A 20,314-nucleotide genomic window follows, 5' to 3' on the forward strand; every position below is an offset into this window, starting at 1 on the left:
TGCTCCTGTCCACAGGTATACAAAGCCAAGGAGTGTTTGCTCCCCTGCCACTTTTCCTTTTAGCCATAAATGTTCCTTACATTCCTGTTTGACTCTTTGCCAATTTGTACTTTTATGGATGAATGCCCCAATTCCCCCTCCCTTTCTGCTGCCCTCTGTTCTGTTGCAGTATTCCCATGCATAATCAGGGTTACAGGGTGGTTGCTCCATGTCCCGAAGATGTGTCTCCACAAATCCATAAACCATTAACTTCTCCTGCCTAAGCTGCTCTTCTATTTCCTCCCATTTTAGCCTATTCCTGCCTCCTTGCATGTTAATGTACCCTATGTCTGAATTAATTTGGCTCTTGCGCTTATGCCTGTTGCTTCTCCTATGGCTTCTATGTTTCCCTAGTCTATGTTCGTCCTCTTGGTCGCCTTTGTTTAAACTGGTGGCTTCAGGGCCCTGGGCCCTCCTAAAAAAGCTGTTGCCTGGCGGCCTATCCTGCCTCCTACCCTCCTACCGGTGGCCCGGCTGTAGTGGATGCCTTCTCGTGCAAACGGGTGGAGGCCGGCCTCGTACACATCCCTGTTAACCTCCATTGTGGTGTACCCAAGTCGTCGGCTTAGGCTCCTAATGACCCGGTTGGCTTCGACTACTCTCCCCTCTGTTCTGCTGGACTGCCCTTCTACTTCCGGGATTGTGCATACAGTCACGTGTACTTTCTCAGAGGCCTCCTTTATGTTATTTATACCTACCTCTAACTGCCTCCCGAGATTCCGGCTCGTCCCCTTCAAGACATCATTGAGTCCAGCATGGATGATGACCAGGGTTTCTACATCCCTGTTGTTCCCTACCACCTCCTGGGCTTTGGTCATCGCTTCAACCATACCTTTCCCCGATTGGGCCTCCACCTTCAAACGCCTGTCACCCTTCACTGTTGCTAGGACAGCTTCCTCAAACCTTGCTACATTTGAGTCCCCCACCACCAGAACTCTCCTACGATCCAGCCTTTCATCTCCAGCTTGCGCTAACTGCCGCCCGGTTCGCTCTCGTTGGTTCTCCTGTCGTAGCGGCGTTTCACCTTTCTCGCGCGATTCCGGGCTTGTCGCTAGCCCTCCCGCCAACTGTTTTGCTACTTCGCTGTAGCATCGTGTAGCCGCCTCTTGCGACTCCACCGCCACCGGGTGATCTTCTCTGCCCGCCTCCTTTCCATCTCCGTCATCATGAGGGGTCTTAACACTGGTCTCATCCACCCCCTGACTTTGCTCCGACCCGGGGCCTTTCGCTGTCCGCGCCATAAGCGCCTTCACCTGACCTTCCAGCTCGGCTCGCTTTTGTTGTTCTTCCCTGAGCTGAGACCCTATCTCCTCTAGCTGGTCGGTCTTTGCCCCTTCCATCCTAACCAGCTCTACTGCCTGTGCCTCCAGCGCCATCCTTTTCTCCCTCTCAACCTTCAGGTCCCTCCCGAGCTCCTGAATCTTTACGGCCCATTCACCCTCCAGCCTCAGAATGGTCTCCTTAAACCTAACGCACAACTTGCACGAGAAACTAGTCTCCCCCGCGTCATCTAAGCTTTCAAAACCAGTTTCGTCCATGTAGCACCAGCGCCTGCACTCGTCACATTGCACCAGCTCCTCGCCCCCCATGTCTTCCTTAACTTTACGGCCCATAGGCAGCCCGCCCACCTACCTAGGGAAAATCGGTTACCTCCGCTTTCCCTGGTCCTATGATTGAAATTAGTGCTTTAACGCATGCAGGAGAATACGCTTTCAAAGCTAAACAATAAATATAAAAGCGCACTTAGCTTCGGACGACGTCGCTGGCAAATTCCCTCGGAATCCCCAGAAGTCTGCACGTGGTCCGTATGGGGTGCAAGGTATGGGGTGCAAGCGCCTCTCGCGGAGAGCCGAGGCGTAAATCGAGGAGGAAAGGAGAGGGCAACGGACGGTCTCCGCGGCGCCATTGCGCGGGCATGAAAAAATAGAGGAGGCTATGGTTGGAGGTCACAAATCTGTCTGCTAGGGCTGGCTACAAGGGGCTAGAAGGCAACTTCCGCGTCTAGCCCCCTTTGGAGGGTTATTATAAAAATAAACCCCACACGTTTAATTACTGCGACCGAGCGCGACTTTCACATCTAGCCCCCTTTGGAGTGTCATTACAGAAATAACCCCCATACATCCTTATGGCGACCGGGAAGGATCGCACCAGATGAAAATAGCAGCTTCCTTGCAAAAAGGGCTGGTGGGTTCTAGGCTGTTTTTAGTGATAGTGTCCTAACCCATTAGGGCAGCCAGAAAGCAGACAATCATTCAATGGAAATGACATTTTATTATTATTTGCGCTCTATAAGGCTGGATGGGTAAGAATCATCATGGCACTCTATGTCAGTCTCTGCATCATCGAGTTGAGCCGTGGCCGAGGCAGGTCTCCAAACATCTCGGTGCCATCACACACGCTCCGTGCAAGAGCCTCGATGTCGGCACCAATTCGATCGTGGTCCACAGCAAACTAGGAAGGAAATAAATGGGCCTCAAATCAAACTAGTGTTCGGAAGCACATCCATGGATCAAACATGCATGGGCGGGATAAACACATGCACAGCTCGCTGCTCTCCTAATCCTGGTACAAACCCAGAAAGTGACTTGTTCCGTCAATATGACCTTCAAGTTCAGCCAAGGTCAAACTGACAGTCTGCCTGGCAACAAATCTTGCTTAGTATAGTCTGCTATGGTGGACTGGTCATAGCACCGCATGACTTACTGATCTTTTGAGACCACATAACTGACCACTGAACTAATTACATCCCATAATTAGTTATTAGTTAAAAATATAACTGAACGCTACAGCATCAAGTTATAAATTGTTGGATAGCTTGTGTCAAGTACAACTGCCCTAAATTAATCGCAGGTTTTTAGTTAGTTGACTAGGTAACTGAATTGAATTTTATGCTACAGCATATTCATATATTGCTAGATAGCTTACATTGAGTATGAATGCACTACACTAAATGTTAATCAATAAACTGTGATTAACAACTGAATTTTAGGCTACAACATCGTCCCATATTTGCAACTCGAATGACATGGGGTGCTACAAAGTCTGGCAACACTGGACAAGGTGGTGGAAATACCAAGGTCCACGAGTAACTCGTTGCTTGAGAATGTATTTCTGCTCCTTGCTAGTGGCAAAATTTGAGGTGTCTTGTGACAGACAGCACTTGACATGCTTTAAGCGCCCCAGAAATTATCAGATCGAAGTTATGGCATCACTGGAGATCCTCAGGAAATCAGGGTCTGACAAGCGTGCTTATGGAATCTACCATAGAGAAAAGTGTCATTTTCCTGCGTCGCCGGTGCTTCCAAGCAATGAAAGCATGTTGGTTCTGTGCTTACTGGCAACCTCAGCGATTTTGCCATTATTCAGCATGAAAGGAGCCACGCTCATCATAAGATCATCGTGCATATTGCCACTTTTGGTGGCAATCTACAATTGAACTTTTTCTTTTCCAGTCCACAGTTCGTTTTCATCTCCAAAGATAATAAAAAGCTGTTTGTGGCAAGAAGGGCCACCAAGCTCACTTTAAAACAAATCTAGTTTTTGATGAGACCTAGACTTATGCACGGTAGCGCGTTTATATTCCCAATGTATTTAGTGAACCAGTATGACAATTGTTTCGTGACTGATCATTCTACTTGCCATTCTCGGTTTCAATTTCAGCATGCAGGAGCCTTGAGTTTTCGCGTTTTGTCTGACTGTGTTCAACGCCTTCGTCGTGCACTTAAGCATTGACTTAGAAAGCACTTGTGATACTCTGACAAGCCTGCGTGCTGCACTGCCTTTCTGTCATGTGTTTTTGCACCTCGGCTACTGGATACAGAAAACTCATTCTCTAGCGAGGCCTCTGCAAATTTTCGCTTACTTGGGTAGTCTGCAAGGAGTGTCCCAGTAAATGCGGTGTATTGACACGCTGCTAGGCCTGTGTTTATCTTTCTATGATATACTACTTCCATCCTATCACATCACTTTATTTCCTTAAAGACCTCTCTCTGGAGACATTACATAAGGAGTGGAGTTACAGACATGAAAAAAATACAAGCATATGCCATTGTGTTTGAAAATGAATTCTTACGGCTTCAAGAAATGAAGATTGGCATTCATCGCGAGGTTAGGTGACGCTTGTGCTAGTGGTGCTTTGGTGGTATTAACAGCGAAGAAAGTAAGTTTTTTGGACTCAAGGCAATGATGTCACTGTTGTTACCCTCAGCTGTAAATACCATATATCTATTCATGTAATTGTCATCATGTTTTCTTCTGTTGGTTGTGCCCGGAGTGTATATTTTCATGGGACAAGCCATAAAGCTTCAGTTGAAAGTCAGCACTCATTTTTGTCCTTCCTATGACCCCGTCTTTTTTGCGCTGTCTGCACTCATGGATTACTAAATCACCCAAGTGTCTTTTTAGGTAGATATTTTTGAAACCTCACATATTTTTATTCGGCAATATTCTTTTTCTCCAATTTCACTTGCTCACTCCTTTGTGAACTTATTTTATTTGTATGCAGTTTTCAAAAGCTTTCTTCGCAACTTTAAGTTTACACAATTTCTATAAACCAAGGCGCTCTTTCATTACTGCTGGTAATTTTCATTGTTCACGCTGTTTTTGCATAATGCAGCTGAAAAGGTCTGCCGTCCATATCTACTTACTTTGTTGGAGCTTCCAAGGCTAGAGAGTTTGTGCGAGATGACACGTGTGTGGAACACAGAGGATAAGGAAAATAACTGAGTCAAAATAATTGATCAAGCACTGCCGCAAAACTGTGGTGAATTCGAAAATTTTCGGTCTATTTGGTAATTTTTGAACATTAGAAAATTACGAATTGCTGGCACCTATTTTGCTCTTAAAAATCGAACTTTTGTACTCAACAGTGTCTAAAACGTCAATTGTTAATATGGGTGTGTTCAGATAACAACAGTAATCAAAGTTCCATGACCATTTTTTATTTTCAATGAAATTTTTATATGTGGTAGGAAAATGCCTCCACACAAAGGAATGAGCCTTAGTTTCGCAAGATACGGCATAGTTTCCTCAGAAAAAAAATTGCATATCACTAAAACGCTGTTTCTGCCATTTCAGAAAGTTGCATGTTTGGTAACCCGCTGCTTCCACACTAAGATCTATGCAGCTTTTACTTTTAAATAACTGTCTGAAACCGGTTTTGTTGTTGCAGCTGATTTAGCAAAAAAATAATAAATTTTGCTTCTGGAGTAACGGGCTGAAAAAATGTTAATTTTCAACCTTACGTACTGGCACGATGGCTTAAGCTGTTTGCACTAAATCTTTTTCTCTTTATTATGCGGGTTACATTTGTTGTACTCAGTTTCGTTTTCCATTTGTGTGCTGATAGCGCCTGTGCCGCGTCTGAAACATTGTCTGTCCGTGACATCACTGGTCACATGAGTGCTTGCTATATAAAGATGCTGTTTGCGTGAAATAAAGGGTTGTTGTTATCGTGCTGGGATCGGGGCCAGTCTCAGTTCCTTCCTGCCCGCTGCCCGGCCGCGCTCGGCGTCCGGCAAGGAACCAAACGCGACATGGTGTCAGAAGTGGGATCCTCTGGCTTTTGAGAGGCGTTGCCTTCACTTCGTCAACGGGCGCCATGTCAGAGGACAACGCAGTCAAGCCCTCCCACGGCATGTTCGCGGTTCCAGCTCCGCCAAGGTTTGACTTCGACCGGACATCCGAATGGCCTTCTTGGATCCAACTCTTTGATGACTACCGCTTCGCCTCGGGCCTAAATGAGCGGAATGAAGAAGCGCAGGTCCGGACGCTACTTTATACGATGGGCAGGCAAGCAAGAGAAATCTTCTCTACTTTTTCATTACCCGAAGAAGAACAGAAGCAATACAAAGTCGTCAAAAAGAAGTTCGACAAGCACTTCGTTGCCGCAAGGACCCTTGTTTATGAGAGCGCGCGCTTTCACCGTCACACTCAAGAACCTGGAGAGTCAGTTGACCAATTCGTCACTGCGTTACACACGATGGCAGACCGGTGCGACTACAAGGAAAAAAAATGCATGATTCGCGACAGGTTTGTGGTCAGCCTCAGGGATGCTAAGCTCTCCGAGTCGCTTCAAATGGATGCGAATTTGACTCTCGCCAGCGCTTTGGCAAAAGCGCGTTTAAAGGAGACCGTCCAACGACAGCAGCTGCAACTGCGAGAAACCGGCGACGAACCCTTGGTAACGGCGACCGGCAATCTTGACGCGGTCAGCAAGCAAAGGCAGCCCAGAAAGTATTCTTCAGGACAGCACTCGGATAGCTCATCAAAGAACTGTTCATCTGGAATACAAGGTCCATGACCCAGAGTCCAGTCCTACCGACCAGGCACCCCCGGGGTCATGCCCCAACTGCGGTCAAGGAGCGCACCCCAAAGCCTCGTGCCCGGCAAAAGCAGCCAAATGCAACTACTGCGGTTGTTCCGGACACTTCGCAGCTGTATGTCGAAAAAAGGCTACATGTGATGAAAAGAAGGTACAACTTTCTTCTCTCCATATGGACAAGGGGGCGTACCTCGTTGGCGCGGTGAACGGGGAGTACTCTAATTCTCGGTATGTACAGGTCGTCATTAATGGCACTCCAGTGTTCGCTAAAGTTGATTCCGGTGCCGAAGTTTCTGTTGTGCCCTCAACATTTCCCGGTTTACCTACCAGGCTAGAAAAGTGCGACCTTATCCTAACTGGCCCGTCGAATGAGCCACTGAATGTTTTGGGAAAGTTTCATGCCACTATCCAGTGGAAACAAAACACTGTACAGCAAATCGTGTACGTGGTCTCACCATTATGCTCCATACTTTTGAGACTCCCAGCGCCTGAGGCTCTGGAAGTTATTAAATTTGCGGACTCGGTCAGTAGCACAACAGCCGTCGAAGCTTCCTACCCGCAGCTTTTTAGTGGTCTAGGAGCGATAAAAGAAGAATACAAAATTAGACTAAAGCCGAACTCGACACCTTTTGCAGTTCATGTTGCGCTTCGCATAGCCTTACCCTTGCGTGACCGAGTTAAGCAAGAGCTCGAGCGTATGGAGCGAGATGGCGTGATCCGCAAAGTAGAAGAACCAACAGAATGACGTGCAGGAATTGTGCCAGTACTCAAACCATCTGGAGCGGTTCGTAATTGCGTTGACTTGACTCAATTAAACAAAAGTGTACTTTGCGAGCGCCATGTCATGCCGACTGTGGATGATAGCCTCGGTCTTTTAGGTGGTGCCTCTGTGTTTCGAAGTTGGACGCCAACTCTGGCTTCTTTCAGATTAAGTTGTCACCCGAAAGCCAGTTGTTAACTACGTTCATAACGCCAGTTGGGCGATACTGTTTTCAAAGACTGCCGTTTGGAATAACGTCGGCACCCGAGATCTTTCAGAAGAAAATGTCGCAGATACTTGAAGGAATCCCGGGCGTGATAAACCTGATGGATGATGTGCTCATTTTTGGCAACGACAAGGCTCAACATGACGAGCGCCTGCGTCTAACTTTAGATTGTCTCGCCAGCCGGTGTTACGCTAAACAAAGAAAAGTATTCCTTTGGGGTAACTGAGATAAAATTTCTTGGCTGTGTGCTTAGTAAAGATGGCATCAAGCCGGATCCTGAAAAAGTTTGTGCTATCAAAGAACTGGCGACGCCAGCTAACGTGTCTGACGTTCGACGGCTGCTCGGTATGGCTAATCATCTAACAAGATTCATACCACATTTGGCTTCGAAAACGGCGCCTTTACGTCACTTGCTTTTGAAGGGTTCCGGATGGACTTGGGGACCAGTCCAAGAGCAAGCGCTGTCGAGAGACGTTATCTCTTCGAAGCGTGTCATGGCTAACTATGATGTAAAGTACCCTACGATTCTTTCCGCTGACGCATCATCATTCGGTTTGGGGGCCGTATTGATACAACTTCAACCAAAAAATGAAAAAAGACCTGTTGCATTTGCGTCATGCTCGTTGACACCTGCCGAAACCAGATACTCTCAGAATGAGAAGGAAGCGTTGGCAATGACTTGGGTGGCAGAACGATTCGAAGGGTACATCAATGGTCTTGAAATTTTGTTTGAAACCGACCACAAACCACTTGTAACGTTGTTGGAAAAATCACCTTTAGATGTTTTGCCTCCTAGTATTCAGCGCTTTTGCATGAGACTTATGCGGTTCAGCTTTACGGTTATGCATGTCCCAGGTAAGAGCCTCGTTACTGCAGATGTATTGTCTAGAGCCCCGATTCAGGGAAACCAAATTGATGCTCATGCGCTGAGTATTTGCAAAATTGCCAAATTCGTTTCGGGCTGTTTGACAAATGCCGTCGAGGCTAGCCTTTTTGAATGAGTCAAAGCTGAACAAGCAGCCGATGAAGTCTGTCAAGCTCTCGTAAAATTCAGCCTGGAAGGCTGGCCCAAGTTCTCATCGCTGTCGATTGTCTTGCGTCCATACTGGCAGGAAAGAGCAACACTGACAGTCGCTGAAGGCGTGCTACTCAAAGGTGTGCGGCTGGTGATTTCACAAAAATTATGTGCAGAGGTCTTGACGCGCTTGCACGAGAGTCACCAAGGAATCGAGAAATGCAGAGCTCGAGCCAAAGAGTTAGTATGGTGGCCTGGGTTGAGTTGCCAGCTGAGAGCTTTGGTGACTGATTGCCCAGTGTGCGCGGAACACAGGCAACAAAAGTCGGAACCAATGATTCTGACAAACACTCCACAGTGTCCTTGGCAAAAGCTAGGTGTTGATCTCTGCCATATTGAGGGAAAATGGTATTTGGTGGTAGTAGATTAATTTTCTAGATACCCAGAGGTAGCCTTGCTATCTTCGACAAAAAGTGTCACTGTCATTATGCACCTCAAAAGTTTCTTTGCAAGACATGGCATACCAGAGGTTGTCATCTCGGATAATGGAACACAATTTGTATCTCAGGAATTCCAGTCGTTTGCTCGCGACTATGGCTTCCGCACTGTGACGACAAGCCCCAGATACCCTCAGGCAAACGAGGAAGTAGAAAGGATGGTCCAAACAATTAAACGGCTGATTATAACAGCTAAGGACCCCTATCTTTCGCTGCTAGCGTACAGGGACACCCCAGGGCCACTGAGAAAAAGCCCTGCAGAGCTTCTGATGGGCAGGAACAGTCCCTGTCCCTCCCAAGAGCCTTCTGCCCCAGAAGGTGAGCCTGAAAAAGTTCAGAGATCGCGATGTAACCATCCGACAGCGGCAGCGTAGGTACTTCAATAGTCGTCACAGGGCTCTTCCGCTGCCAGTCCTCAAACTAGGAGCCGAAGTATGGGTGACATACTGCAAAGTGAAAGCGCGAGTCTTACGTCCTGCACAATGTCCGAGGTTGTAGTATGTAGTTAGAACTTCTAAGGGTGTAGTTCTAGAAAGAAACAGGAAATTCCTGGTTCGCTTTGTTTCCCAACAGAATGATTGCGAGGAAGAAGGAGGTAGATATGAGTTTCCGCAGGCATATGATAGTCGGGTAGAAATGGAACAGGAAACTAATCCATCTAAACCGAAGACACCTGCCGATCCATCTAATACCCCCTTGCCACAAACTGGCCCTCCTGGATATAAACACGATTTGGCCGTCATGTCCGACCGCCAGACCGATATGGGTTCAGTAACTGACTGTTATTTTGTTCTAAGCATTGGTTGCATCCATTAAAAAGTGTTCATCCTTTGTTGGTAGCAGTGCTAAGTTTGTTGCAAATGCCAGTGTATCTGTTTCTAAAAGGGCACCGCGGTGGTTTTCACGTGTCTCGTCTTGATTTTATCTGGGTTGGCTCCTATATAATTTCACCTTTCTACAAATAAAAATTCAGTTGTTAGAAAGCGCTTGTGTCGTCTCCTGTTCCTTTTAGTCCTGTGTTTTCGCGCTGCTTTAAGATGAAAAGGGGAGATGTGCTGATAGCGCCTGTGCCGCGTCTGAAACATTGTCTGTTCGTGACGTCACTGGTCACATGAGTGCTTGCTAAATAAAGATGCTGTTTGCGTGAAATAAAGGGTTGTTGTTATCGTGCCGGGATCGGGACCAGTCTCAGTTCCTTCCTGCCCGCTGCCCGGCCGCGCTCGGAGTCCGGCAAGGGACCAAACACTACACGGCCGCGCTCGGCATTCAGCAAGGGACCAAACGCTACACGGCCGCTCTCGGCGTCCGGCAAGGGACCAAACGTGACAATTTGAATTCTTTATTCCCCAGGGACCACTTCTGTTCTTTATATAAACATATATGATTGTATGTGTGAATAAACAATTTTTTTTGTGCATCAGGATGACTGCACAAGGATGTTGTGAACGTACCCCCAATCTCGCTGCACCATCCGGATCCGCCACCATGAGCTTCATTGGGCTTGCTCTGCCACTGTTTTTCCTTCTGACGCTTGGCTGTCCATCACTGCCATGGGAGAAGATATTTAACGTGTACTTGCTGGCATCCGGAGCCGCCACATTCAAGCCAGAGCAACGCAAGGCTATTCTAAACACGCGGAGGGCAGCGTGTTTATCGGACGTTGCATGCGGGGACCAGCGCCGCAGCACTGGCAGCGCCAAGCGCTGCAGCCCTCGCCAATGTGCGTCGTGGCCCCTACTGACAAATATGACTCTGCACTCGCGGCATTATGGCATGAGTTTTCGACATCGTGCAACGTCACATTGTTCGTTTGATTCGCAAGATAATGCTCTGCGGAATGAATTCGTTGCCAATGTAGCTTCCAATCGCCTACGTGAGCGGTTACTGCTCGAGGGTTCCACCCTGTAGTTCCAGGATTCAGTTAATTGCACTTCAGTTTGAGCAGGCAATGGAAGAGCAAAAGAAGCTTTCTGCTTCGGTCGAGACAATTTCATTGCGGCAGCGTTGCAAACCATCCTCGCATCCTTCACAAAAAAGAAATGCACAGCCGGCAGCCCCCTCTTAGCAGAAGTTAATGAGGAGCAGCTCACGTGCACCGCAGCGGAGCCGCCCCCCTGAGCGGAACCCGGTTCACCGCACTGTTTCCGATGCAGCACTTCGCATCAGCACCGCAGTGCCCAACGCATGGCAAGACTTGTTCGTTTAGTGGTCGCAAGGGCGACTTTCAAAAGGTGTGCAACCGCAAACGAACTCAAATGCAAGGCAGAGTCTGTGAAGTTGAATTTCATGAAGATGTTTCATTATCTAGCAGTGCTGAGCAAGTTTTGACTGTGCAATGTTCTGCGCGTAGCGGAATTCATATTCAAGTGCAAGTCACAAATCTCACTGGCATTTCTTGTTGATTCAGGGTCGTCTGTTTCAATCTTGCGGAAGCAAGAATTCAGTCAATATTTTCAGAGCGTTCCGCTCCTGCCTGCTCCACATGTCACTCTGTTTAACTACTCCCAACGGCCGATTTCCGTGCTATGTCGCTTCCAGGCAAACGTTTGATTTAAAGGCTGCACAACGTCACCATGTTTTTATGTTGTTCACCGAGGAACTTGTCTGGTCAGTCTTCATGGCATTAAAGTCTTGAACCTTTGCATTCAGGGTTTTACTCTTAAATGCTTATACACGTCCGCTGCTGACTGTCAATGACCCGCTATTCCGTTTCATTTCCAGACCATCAAGCGCGCAGCCCCATAACAAACATCTTCCACCAGCCTTAGCATGAGTTCAATTTGCTTTTCAGTCCAGAGTTGGGTCTTGCTAAGAGTTCATTCACGCATCACATTAAGACGCAGCAAGGCGTGCAGCTTCTAGCTTCCAAACTTCGCCGTCTGCCATATTCTCTCCGGTCACCAGTGTCAAATGAGCTTCAGAGGCTGCATCATTGAATGCATCAATGCTTCTGAATGGGTGTCCCCTATTGTTGTTATTGACAAGAAAGATGGTAGCATCAGAATATGCATAGACCTTCGAGAGCCGAACAAAGCTATTGTTCCAGACAGTTTCCCACTGCCCGCATACAGAGGAGCTGTTTCATACTTTGGTAGGCGTTGCACACTTCACAAAACTTGACTTGCCTTCTGCTTACCATCAGGTTCTCTTGCACCCTGACAGTAGGGATCTGACAGCATTCATCACTCATGATGGGCCCGTAGGCTGCTGCTGCAGTATGCCAGGAGACCGAGCCAGCGTCCTGGGGGAAGGCAGCTGCAGCACATCAGGAGACCGAGGCTGCTGCGTGGCACTAAATTGGTCTGGTGCACAGGTGCCGCTCTCTCAAACTCTAACAATACCGTAAGGGGCCCACAAACACTGTAGTAGATACACTTTCTCAGCTGCCAGCCCCTACCTCAGAGGCAGAGATTGCAAAGGAGGCAGAAATTGTCTCGTTCATTGAGCCAGCCTGTGTGACAAAGGAGAAGTGCAGGCAGGCCATCCTCGACGACGGTTGCCTAGAAACCATTAAGTCATTCGTGCTGAGATCCTGGCCGCCAAAGAAGTCCACACCAGAAGAGACAAAACCATTCTACCCTATTCGGGAAGAACAGTCTGTTGTTGATAACCTGCTACTGCGTGCAGAGTGCCTCGTCGTTCCGCCCTCCCTCATGGCTCAGATCATCGGCACCACGCACGAGACATGTCCGGGTATCACGTGCACGAAGGTGCGACTGCGTGAGCGATTCTAGTGGCCACAAATGGATCAGCAAGTGGAAATGGCAATAAAAAACTGCCACATCTGCCTGGAGGCAAATACGTCCGCCAAAACATCACCAGCACCGTTGCAACCTGTTGAATGGCCTGAGCGACCGTGGCAGAAGCTTGGCCTAGACACTGTTGGTCCTTTGGCGCATGTAGCTTACAACAGCAGATTTGCTGTAACGCTTGTTAACTACCATTCTAAATGGCCAGGGGTACATTTTTGCAGCGAAGTGTCCACGAGCACCATGAAAGACTTTTTAACAAGAGTTTTTGCCCGTGAACGCTATCCAGAAGAGATCGTCTGTAACAATCGATCTCAGTTCACTTTGCATGAATCCATCACCTTCCTACAAAGCAGAGGCATCCATCTTTCACATTCGTCGGTGTACTATCCCTAAGCGAATGGCCAAATAAAGCGGCTCAATTGCACATTGAAAAACTTCATTCAAGTCTCGCTCCTTGAAAGACGGCCACTTCGGCAAGAAGCCACAGAATACTTTGCCATTTATCGATATACTCTGCAGGCCACCACGGGGGTCACTCCAGCAGTTATGCTGCATGGTAGAATATTGCGAACCAGGCTGCACGTCATAGTTTTCTCAGCACCAGCATTTGCGAAAGGCCCAGCCAAGGAGTTGGCACGACTCCGTCGACGGGTCCGGAGACAACAGCAGAGCAGCAAGCACTACACGGACAAATGGAGAGCTGAGAAGAAGACGAAGATAGCCTTAGGCGATTTTGTCCATATCAAGAACCACCCGCTCAGTTCAAGGGAGATTGTGCCTTTTCTTCACCAACTAAAGTGATAGAGAGGAGAGGACCAGCCCCTTTCCGACTTGGAGACGGCCGTACGTGGAATGCCTCTAAGCTTTCCAGGGTTCCAGAGAGCGGCACCTGTGAACCAGACCAATTTAGTGCCACGCAGCAGCCTTGGTCTCCTGATGTGCTGCAGCCGCCTTCCCCCAGGACGCAGGCTTGGTCCTGGCATACTGCAGCAGCAGCCTACAGGCCCGTCGCCAGCGTTGACAGTGCGGCGTTGAAAGCGGCCGACCTGAGAGCGCCAGCCACTGGCCTGGCTCCAAGACTATCAGACCTATTAGTTGGTGATGTTGTGTACATAGTCTGTAAATATGTGTCAATGAGTACAGTGTGCATGCCTTGGGGTTTCCTTACTAATACTTACTAACAACTAATCACTAAAAATAAGGGGGGAGTGTGTTGTATTCAGTTTCGTTTTTCATTTGAATTCTTTATTCCCCAGGGGCGGTTTTGTTCTTCGTTTATATATATGATTGTATGTGTGAATAAATGGGTTATTTGTCCATCGAGATGGCTGGAGTCTGACTTCCAAGTTCAAAAACATCAGAACATTCTTAATATAACATAAAATTTGGAGCTCTAGATTATTAGGCGTGTTCTCCATCAAAGTTGCCCGAAATTTGAAAACAGCAAAAAAGGGGCAACTTTGATTCCAGTTTAGAAAAAATCATCTTTGACTTTTATTCAAATCCCTCTCAAGAATCCTCAGTACCTGAGAAGTATTACGGACTAAAAAAGTGCTGCATTATATTGTTACGGACGAAGGAGGAAGAAGAGGGCAGTGGCGCGGGCAAGAGCGCGCGCGCTAAGCCCACACACAGATTCATTAAACGTCATCTCACGACCATCAAGCATCTTCTCTCTGTCCTCTCTTCTCCTGTTGTCATCGCTTGCCGCCACGTAACATTTGGTGGAGGTGCAGGGTTGTCATCACCATCCTCGCCTTGGAGCATCGACGCCATCTGTAAGCCGGGAACATCAACCGAGGGCCAAGGGACATCGCCGAGCAGCTTCAACCCAGCCCTTCAAGCCCAGACCTGACCAACTACCACCGCCCAGCCCCCAGCCCGGACCTGAAGACAAGAACAGACAGACCAATCAGAACCGAGACGAAGGACCCGAAAGACCTGAATGACCCGAAGAAACCGATGGACACAAACACGCAACCCCCACCCAAGCTGCCCGACGTGACCTCGAGCCATCGGTCCCATGGACTCTGGTGACGGATGGTTGACAGCTCCAGGGTAGGCGGATCACCCACGCATCAGACATCGTACCGGCAAGCCGTTCTATTCTTACTTCTCCCTCTTCTTCAATCATTCAGACACGCCCATCATCATGCCATGGAATCATCATTGGTAAATTTCCTCGTCTACGATCGGGACGATCGCTCGGTGGCCCCGGGTCATGTTACGGATGAAGGAGGAAGAGGGCAGTGGCGCGGGCAGGAGCGCGCGTGCTAGGCCAGCACAGAGATTAATTAAACGTCATCTTACGACCATCAAGCATCTTCTCTCTGTCCTCTGTTCTCCTGTTGTCATCGCTTGCCGCCACGTAACAATATTGTTTAAATTAAAAATATAAATATAAACCTTAGTGATTGCTTTGAAAATTGCCAATATTCAGCCTTACATTTTGGCATGACTAAATAAAGCGTTGCCACTGAAACATTTTGTGTATAATATCCAGGCCTTGTTCTTTATTTCTGAAAAAATTTCAAGCTTCACAGTTTTCCGCTCTTGCTCTATATTATTGTGAAATCAGCCAAAATTCAAAACTAATTCAGATATTCAAAACTACTCCGACATCAATTTTTTATAGAAATCAGCTAAAAACAATCCTAAGTACTTCGCAGACATCAGGCACTTTTTACTGCATTATGCAAATGAAAAATATAAATATGAAATTGAACTCATTTTTTTTTTTTATTCTATAGAAGTGCTTAGGCCTCTCCCTTAAGGTGAGTGTGCTAAAGTTCCATTTATTATTCACTGGATTTATCTACATTTCATCTTAAGCAATATCCAAAGCCTTCTAAGTGCTTATAAAGTCTTTTTATGCTTGTTGGCAGGTTGAAGATAGCTGAAAAAGGAATAAATTTCATGGTAGAACGCAAGTGACGGTTCAATTTTTCTCTGTCCTGTATCCTTTTTTTTTTTTTACTGCGAAGGCAATGGTATGCAATTTAGCTGTTAAAAATATTATTTAATTTCTCAGTTATCATGAAAATTAACAATAGTTTTGAAGACCATTTTTCTAATGTGCACAAAAGTACAATCATAAGCAAAGCGGTTAACAGCATGATAGTCTAGGTGGAATTTTGTATTTCTTCATGGTAGCAGCATGAATGAAGAATATTTTTGTTGACGCAGTTATTTAGCTCAGAGAAAACGCGAGCCAATGCAAAGTGAACCCTAAACTGCAGGTTATGTTTTGCGGGTTAGGTGAACGGTGGGTTCATTCCCTGACAGGGTCGACATGTTTCTTCTGGATAGATAGCTCCGTCGACAAGAACACTAGTGATCCCGACTCAATAGTTCAATAAGGAAATATAAAATTTTGTCAAAACTTTAGTGAGCACTGTAGTGAGCCAAAGTGCCCCCTGAATTTTTGTATCCTTTGCATTTTATTAATGTCAACTAAACTAAACGGATCCCACATTATATTGCTGCATTTAAAAACAGGTAAGATGAGATAATTTGTAGGCGAGAAGTTTAAAAAGTTACAGACACATCACTTCAAATAATGTAATTTTGTGATGGACTTAGTAAGTGTGGGTAATAACAAGTTCCCGATGCAAATCTTGAGTATTGTGAAGACCTAGGTACTTGTACTGTCAAACGCAAACAAGTTGCATGGTTGCCGTCAGCTCAAATAGTACAAAATTCAATGAATTATTTGTAACAGTCAAAACAACACTTTTGGCATCATTTACATACATCTGCCATGCACCACACCACTTGAAAAGCTGAGGTCAATAATCAACTTCATTTGATCTTGCTAATTATTAACAGAACACTACACAAGACGCTGTCTCTGTCTGCATGTTTTTTGGTTGGGGTTCAAGCCTGTTGTGTCCCTCTTGGGAAGAGATAAACTCATTCCTTCCTTCACATGCCGTTTATGACAGCAAACTGCGTCATCAAACTTGTGCGGCTCAGCAAAATTACATATGATGACAATGTGACAGCAACAAAAGGGGACATATGACTAGGTTCTTACAGTGGAGTCAATAATCTGCCACAGAAGATTGGAAATGGACGTTGCGAAAGAAACTCAACTGCAAGCTGTGGCAGAAATCGAGCTTTTCTATTTCCAAACTTTTTGACCCTGCTTGCATTATGAGAGGAAACATTATGGATACATGCTTCCTTCTTGAAGGCGGTGCAACATAAAAAGGACAACGCACACTTTCAGTTCAGTTCATCGCTCAGTCGTGTCCGACTCTTCATGACCTTATGGACCATGTCACGCCACGCTTTCCAGTCTCTCGCTATCTTCCTAACATCACATAACTTCATCTGCAGCGCCTCGAGAATGCCATCTAACCATCGCGTTCGCTGCCGACCCCCTCTCCGGCGACCCTCAACCTTTCCCAACATCAAATCTTTCTCCAGCGACTCCTCTCTTCTCATCAGATGACCAAAGTAGCTGAGCTTTAACTTTAGAATTTGACCCTCCAATGAGCAGTCAGAGTTTATAGTCGACAATATCGACTGATTTGATCTTCTGGCAGTCCAGGGAACTCTCAAGTCTCCGCCAGCACCACAATTCAAACGCGTCAATTCTTCGGCGGTCAGCCTTCTTCACAGTCCAACTCTCGCATCCATACATCACAAGTTATATGGATCTTGGTTGGCAGACTAATGTCTCTGCTCTTTACTAGACGGTCAAGGCTAACCATGACTCTCTTTCCCAGAAGCAGGTGTCTCCTAATTTCATGGCTGCAGTCTACTTCCGGGGTAATCTTGGAGCCCAAGAAGAGAAAATCTATCATAGCTTCCACTTCTTGTCCCTTGATGCTCCAGGACTTGATAGGGCAAGACGCCACGATCTTTGTCTTTTTAATGTTAAGTTTAAGCCCAAACTTATCACTCTCTTCTCGTACGCGCATCAGAAGTCTCTTGAGTTCCACTTCACTTTCTGCCATTAAAGTGGTATCATCCGCAGACATCATCCGCAGACATGATACATTTTCCAGCAATCTTCGCTCCAGCTGAAGACTCGTCCAGACCAGCCTTCCTCATGGTGCACTCAGCCTACAGGTTAAATAGGCAGGGCGACAGTATGCAGCCTTGTCTCACTCCTTTCTCAATCGGAAACCAATCAGTAAGACCATGCCCAGATCTGACTGTGGCCTCTTGCCATTCATACAGGTTCCTGAGGAGACAGATGAGGTGAATTGGAACTCCCATCTCTTGGAGAGCTTGCCACAATCTGCTGTGATCTACGCAAACGCTTTCGCATAATTAATAAAGCAGAAGTAGATGGGTTTCTGGAACTCTGTTGCTTTTTCCATGATCCAGCGAAGGTTGGCCATCTGGTCTCTAGTTCCTCCGCCCTTGCGAAACCCAGCTTGCACGTCCGGAAGCTCCCGATCCACATACTGCTGCAGCCTACCTTGCAGGATTTTTAACATCACCTTGCTAGCATGCGAAATAAGCGCGATCGTGCGGTAGTTGGAACGATCTTTGGCACTGCCTTTCTTTGGAATGGGGATGTAAACTGACCTCCTCCAATCCTGTGGCCACTGCAGGGTTGTCCAAATCTTCTGACATAATGTATGCAGAATGTTAACAGCGTCATGGTTGAGGTTTTGAAGCAACTCAGCTGGAATGCCATCAATTCTGCTAGCTTTGTTCTTAGCAAGGCTGGCTAAGGCCCATTCAACTTCACTCTTCAAGATGCCCGGCTCGAGATCAGTAATCACAACCGTCTTATGCTGGGTTTGCCCATCCGGGTCCTTCTTGTACAGTTCTTTGTATTCCTGCCACCTCTTCTTTATCTCTGAGGTCCTTGCCTCGTTTGTCCTTTATCACGCCCAGCTTAGCACAGAAGCTTCCTTTGATATCTTTGATTGTCTTATACAGAGCTCTTGTGTTCCTTAATTGGCTGTCGTCCTCAACTGCTTGGCACTGTATGTTCAAGAAGGCATTCTTATCTCTCCTTGCTATTTTCTGAAATTCCGCATTGAGAACCTTGTATCTTTCTCTTTCCCCATAACCTTTGCCATCCTCCTTTCCTCAGCTATTTGCAAAGCATCTTCAGATAACTAGTTTGTTTTCTTGCATTTATTTTGCTTTGAAACTACCTTAGTAGCAACTTCTTGTATTATATCACGAACATCAGTCCACATCTCTTCAGGCTCTCTGTCTTCTAGATCTAATTCTTGATATCTATTCCTCACTTCCACAGCATATTCTGATGGAATTTGATCCAGATCATACCTGAAAGGCCTTCTAGTTTTCTGCGTTTTCCTCAATCGAAGCTTAATTTTGGCAACAAGAAGCTGATGATCGGTGCCACAATCGGCCCCAGGCCTTGTTTTTACTGCTTGTATAGCGCTCCTCCATCTCTGCTGGCAAAGAATATAATCGATCTGATTCCTGTACAGACCGTCCGATGAAGTCCATGTGTACAGGCGCTTCTTGTGCTGCTGAAAATGAGTACACGCTATGGTCAGGTTGTTTTCTTGACAAAACTCTACTAGCCTTTGCCAAGCTTCATTTGGCTCACCAAGACCGAACTTGTCTGTAATTCCGGATATTTCTTCACTCCCGACCTTAGCATTCCAGTCTCCTATGAGAAAAACGACGTCTGATGATGGAGTGCGGTCTAAAAGGCATTGCAGGTCCGCATAAAATCTCTCAATGTCAGCTTCTTCCGCAGTAGTGGTTGGTGCATAGACGCACACTTCACTGTCAGGGTTTCCAAAAGGAGACTTTACTGATTATTTAAAAAAACAAGCAAAATGCCGTACGCTCATGCCGTTTTTGTACATTGGTAATGCGGCCAGGTGGACACAAATTGGTGTATAAATTGTCCCCGTAAACTCAGTAATTAACTAAGATTCAATAATTATCTTTTTATTGGCTGAAGTTAGCATACATATTCATATTGCGAACTGGAGGCAAATGCTTTTCATGGCTATTCCATTTTGTAGAATTTTAGTAACGCGCCTATGTCCTGAGATGCGCACGTCTAATATTTCGTCCCAGTTTGTCTAATTATGCATGCAAGATGGCGGCTCTCGGCGTGAAGCATCTCCCACGTGTGACACAGCTGTTGCGTAAGGCACTCTGCCTTGCAAGAGTGTGTAGCGAGCGGCGACGTGGATCATGAATGCAGCATCAGTTCTAACCGTAAAAAAGAATTTCACATCTGCCTGTCCCCATGGCTTGCACTAGCGCTGCTATCAGGAATAAAAACAGCATATCATGGCCCATTTTATCTCATCCATGTTTTATCTCATCCACGGTGGCACCAAGCCTAGTTGCTAAGTTACAAAGTTATCGCTCGCTTTATTCCACTAGCACAGTGATTCATCGCTTTTGCGCGCCAAGAAAGAAATGCTGGTCAAGAACAAAAAGTGATCCACGTCGCCACTCACTACACACTCTTGCAAGGCAGAGTGCCATATGCAACAGCTGCATCACACGTGGGAGGTGCTTCACTCCGAGAGCTGCCGTCTCGCATGCGTAATAACTGGGACGAAACTTTAGACATGCGCATCTCAGGACACAGGCACGTTAATAAAATTCTACAAAATGGAATAGCCCTAAAAAGCATTTGCCTCCAAGTTCTAAATATCAATATGCATGCTAACTTCAGCCAATATAAGTTAATTATTGAATTTTAGTTAATTACTGAGTTTATGGGGACAATTAAT

General features: G+C 46.5%; 3 protein-coding genes and 1 pseudogene across 8 annotated transcripts in view; 2 read left to right on the forward strand and 2 right to left on the reverse strand.

Annotated features, from left to right (window-relative positions):
- Positions 1 to 308: 308 nt before the first annotated feature.
- Positions 309 to 1,572, reverse strand: LOC146171959 (uncharacterized). Its single transcript, XM_084586252.1, has one exon. The coding sequence runs from the start codon at positions 1,413 to 1,415 to the stop codon at positions 423 to 425; it is 993 nt and encodes a 330-aa protein (XP_084442378.1). The 5' UTR covers positions 1,416 to 1,572; the 3' UTR covers positions 309 to 422.
- A 718-nt stretch (positions 1,573 to 2,290) lies between these two features.
- PRAS40 (Proline-rich Akt substrate 40 kDa) overlaps positions 2,291 to 20,314 on the reverse strand; it is a 275,365-nt gene continuing 257,341 nt past the window's right edge. For all 6 annotated transcript variants that reach the window (XM_084586178.1, XM_084586179.1, XM_084586175.1 and 3 more), the window contains one exon: positions 2,291 to 2,490. In XM_084586178.1, coding sequence (XP_084442304.1) covers positions 2,362 to 2,490 — 129 coding nt within the window. In that variant the 3' untranslated portion in view covers positions 2,291 to 2,361. The remainder of the gene's footprint in view (positions 2,491 to 20,314) is intronic.
- LOC146171961 (uncharacterized) lies at positions 5,485 to 7,749 on the forward strand. Its single transcript, XM_084586174.1, has one exon. The coding sequence runs from the start codon at positions 5,639 to 5,641 to the stop codon at positions 6,338 to 6,340; it is 702 nt and encodes a 233-aa protein (XP_084442300.1). The 5' UTR covers positions 5,485 to 5,638; the 3' UTR covers positions 6,341 to 7,749.
- On the forward strand, positions 8,637 to 9,643 carry LOC146171962 (uncharacterized; annotated as a pseudogene).

The sequence above is a fragment of the Amblyomma maculatum genome, unplaced genomic scaffold (genome assembly GCF_055883805.1).
Source record: "Amblyomma maculatum isolate TAMU_Amacu unplaced genomic scaffold, ASM5588380v1 scaffold_15, whole genome shotgun sequence".
NCBI classification, from domain to species: Eukaryota; Metazoa; Arthropoda; class Arachnida; order Ixodida; family Ixodidae; genus Amblyomma; species Amblyomma maculatum.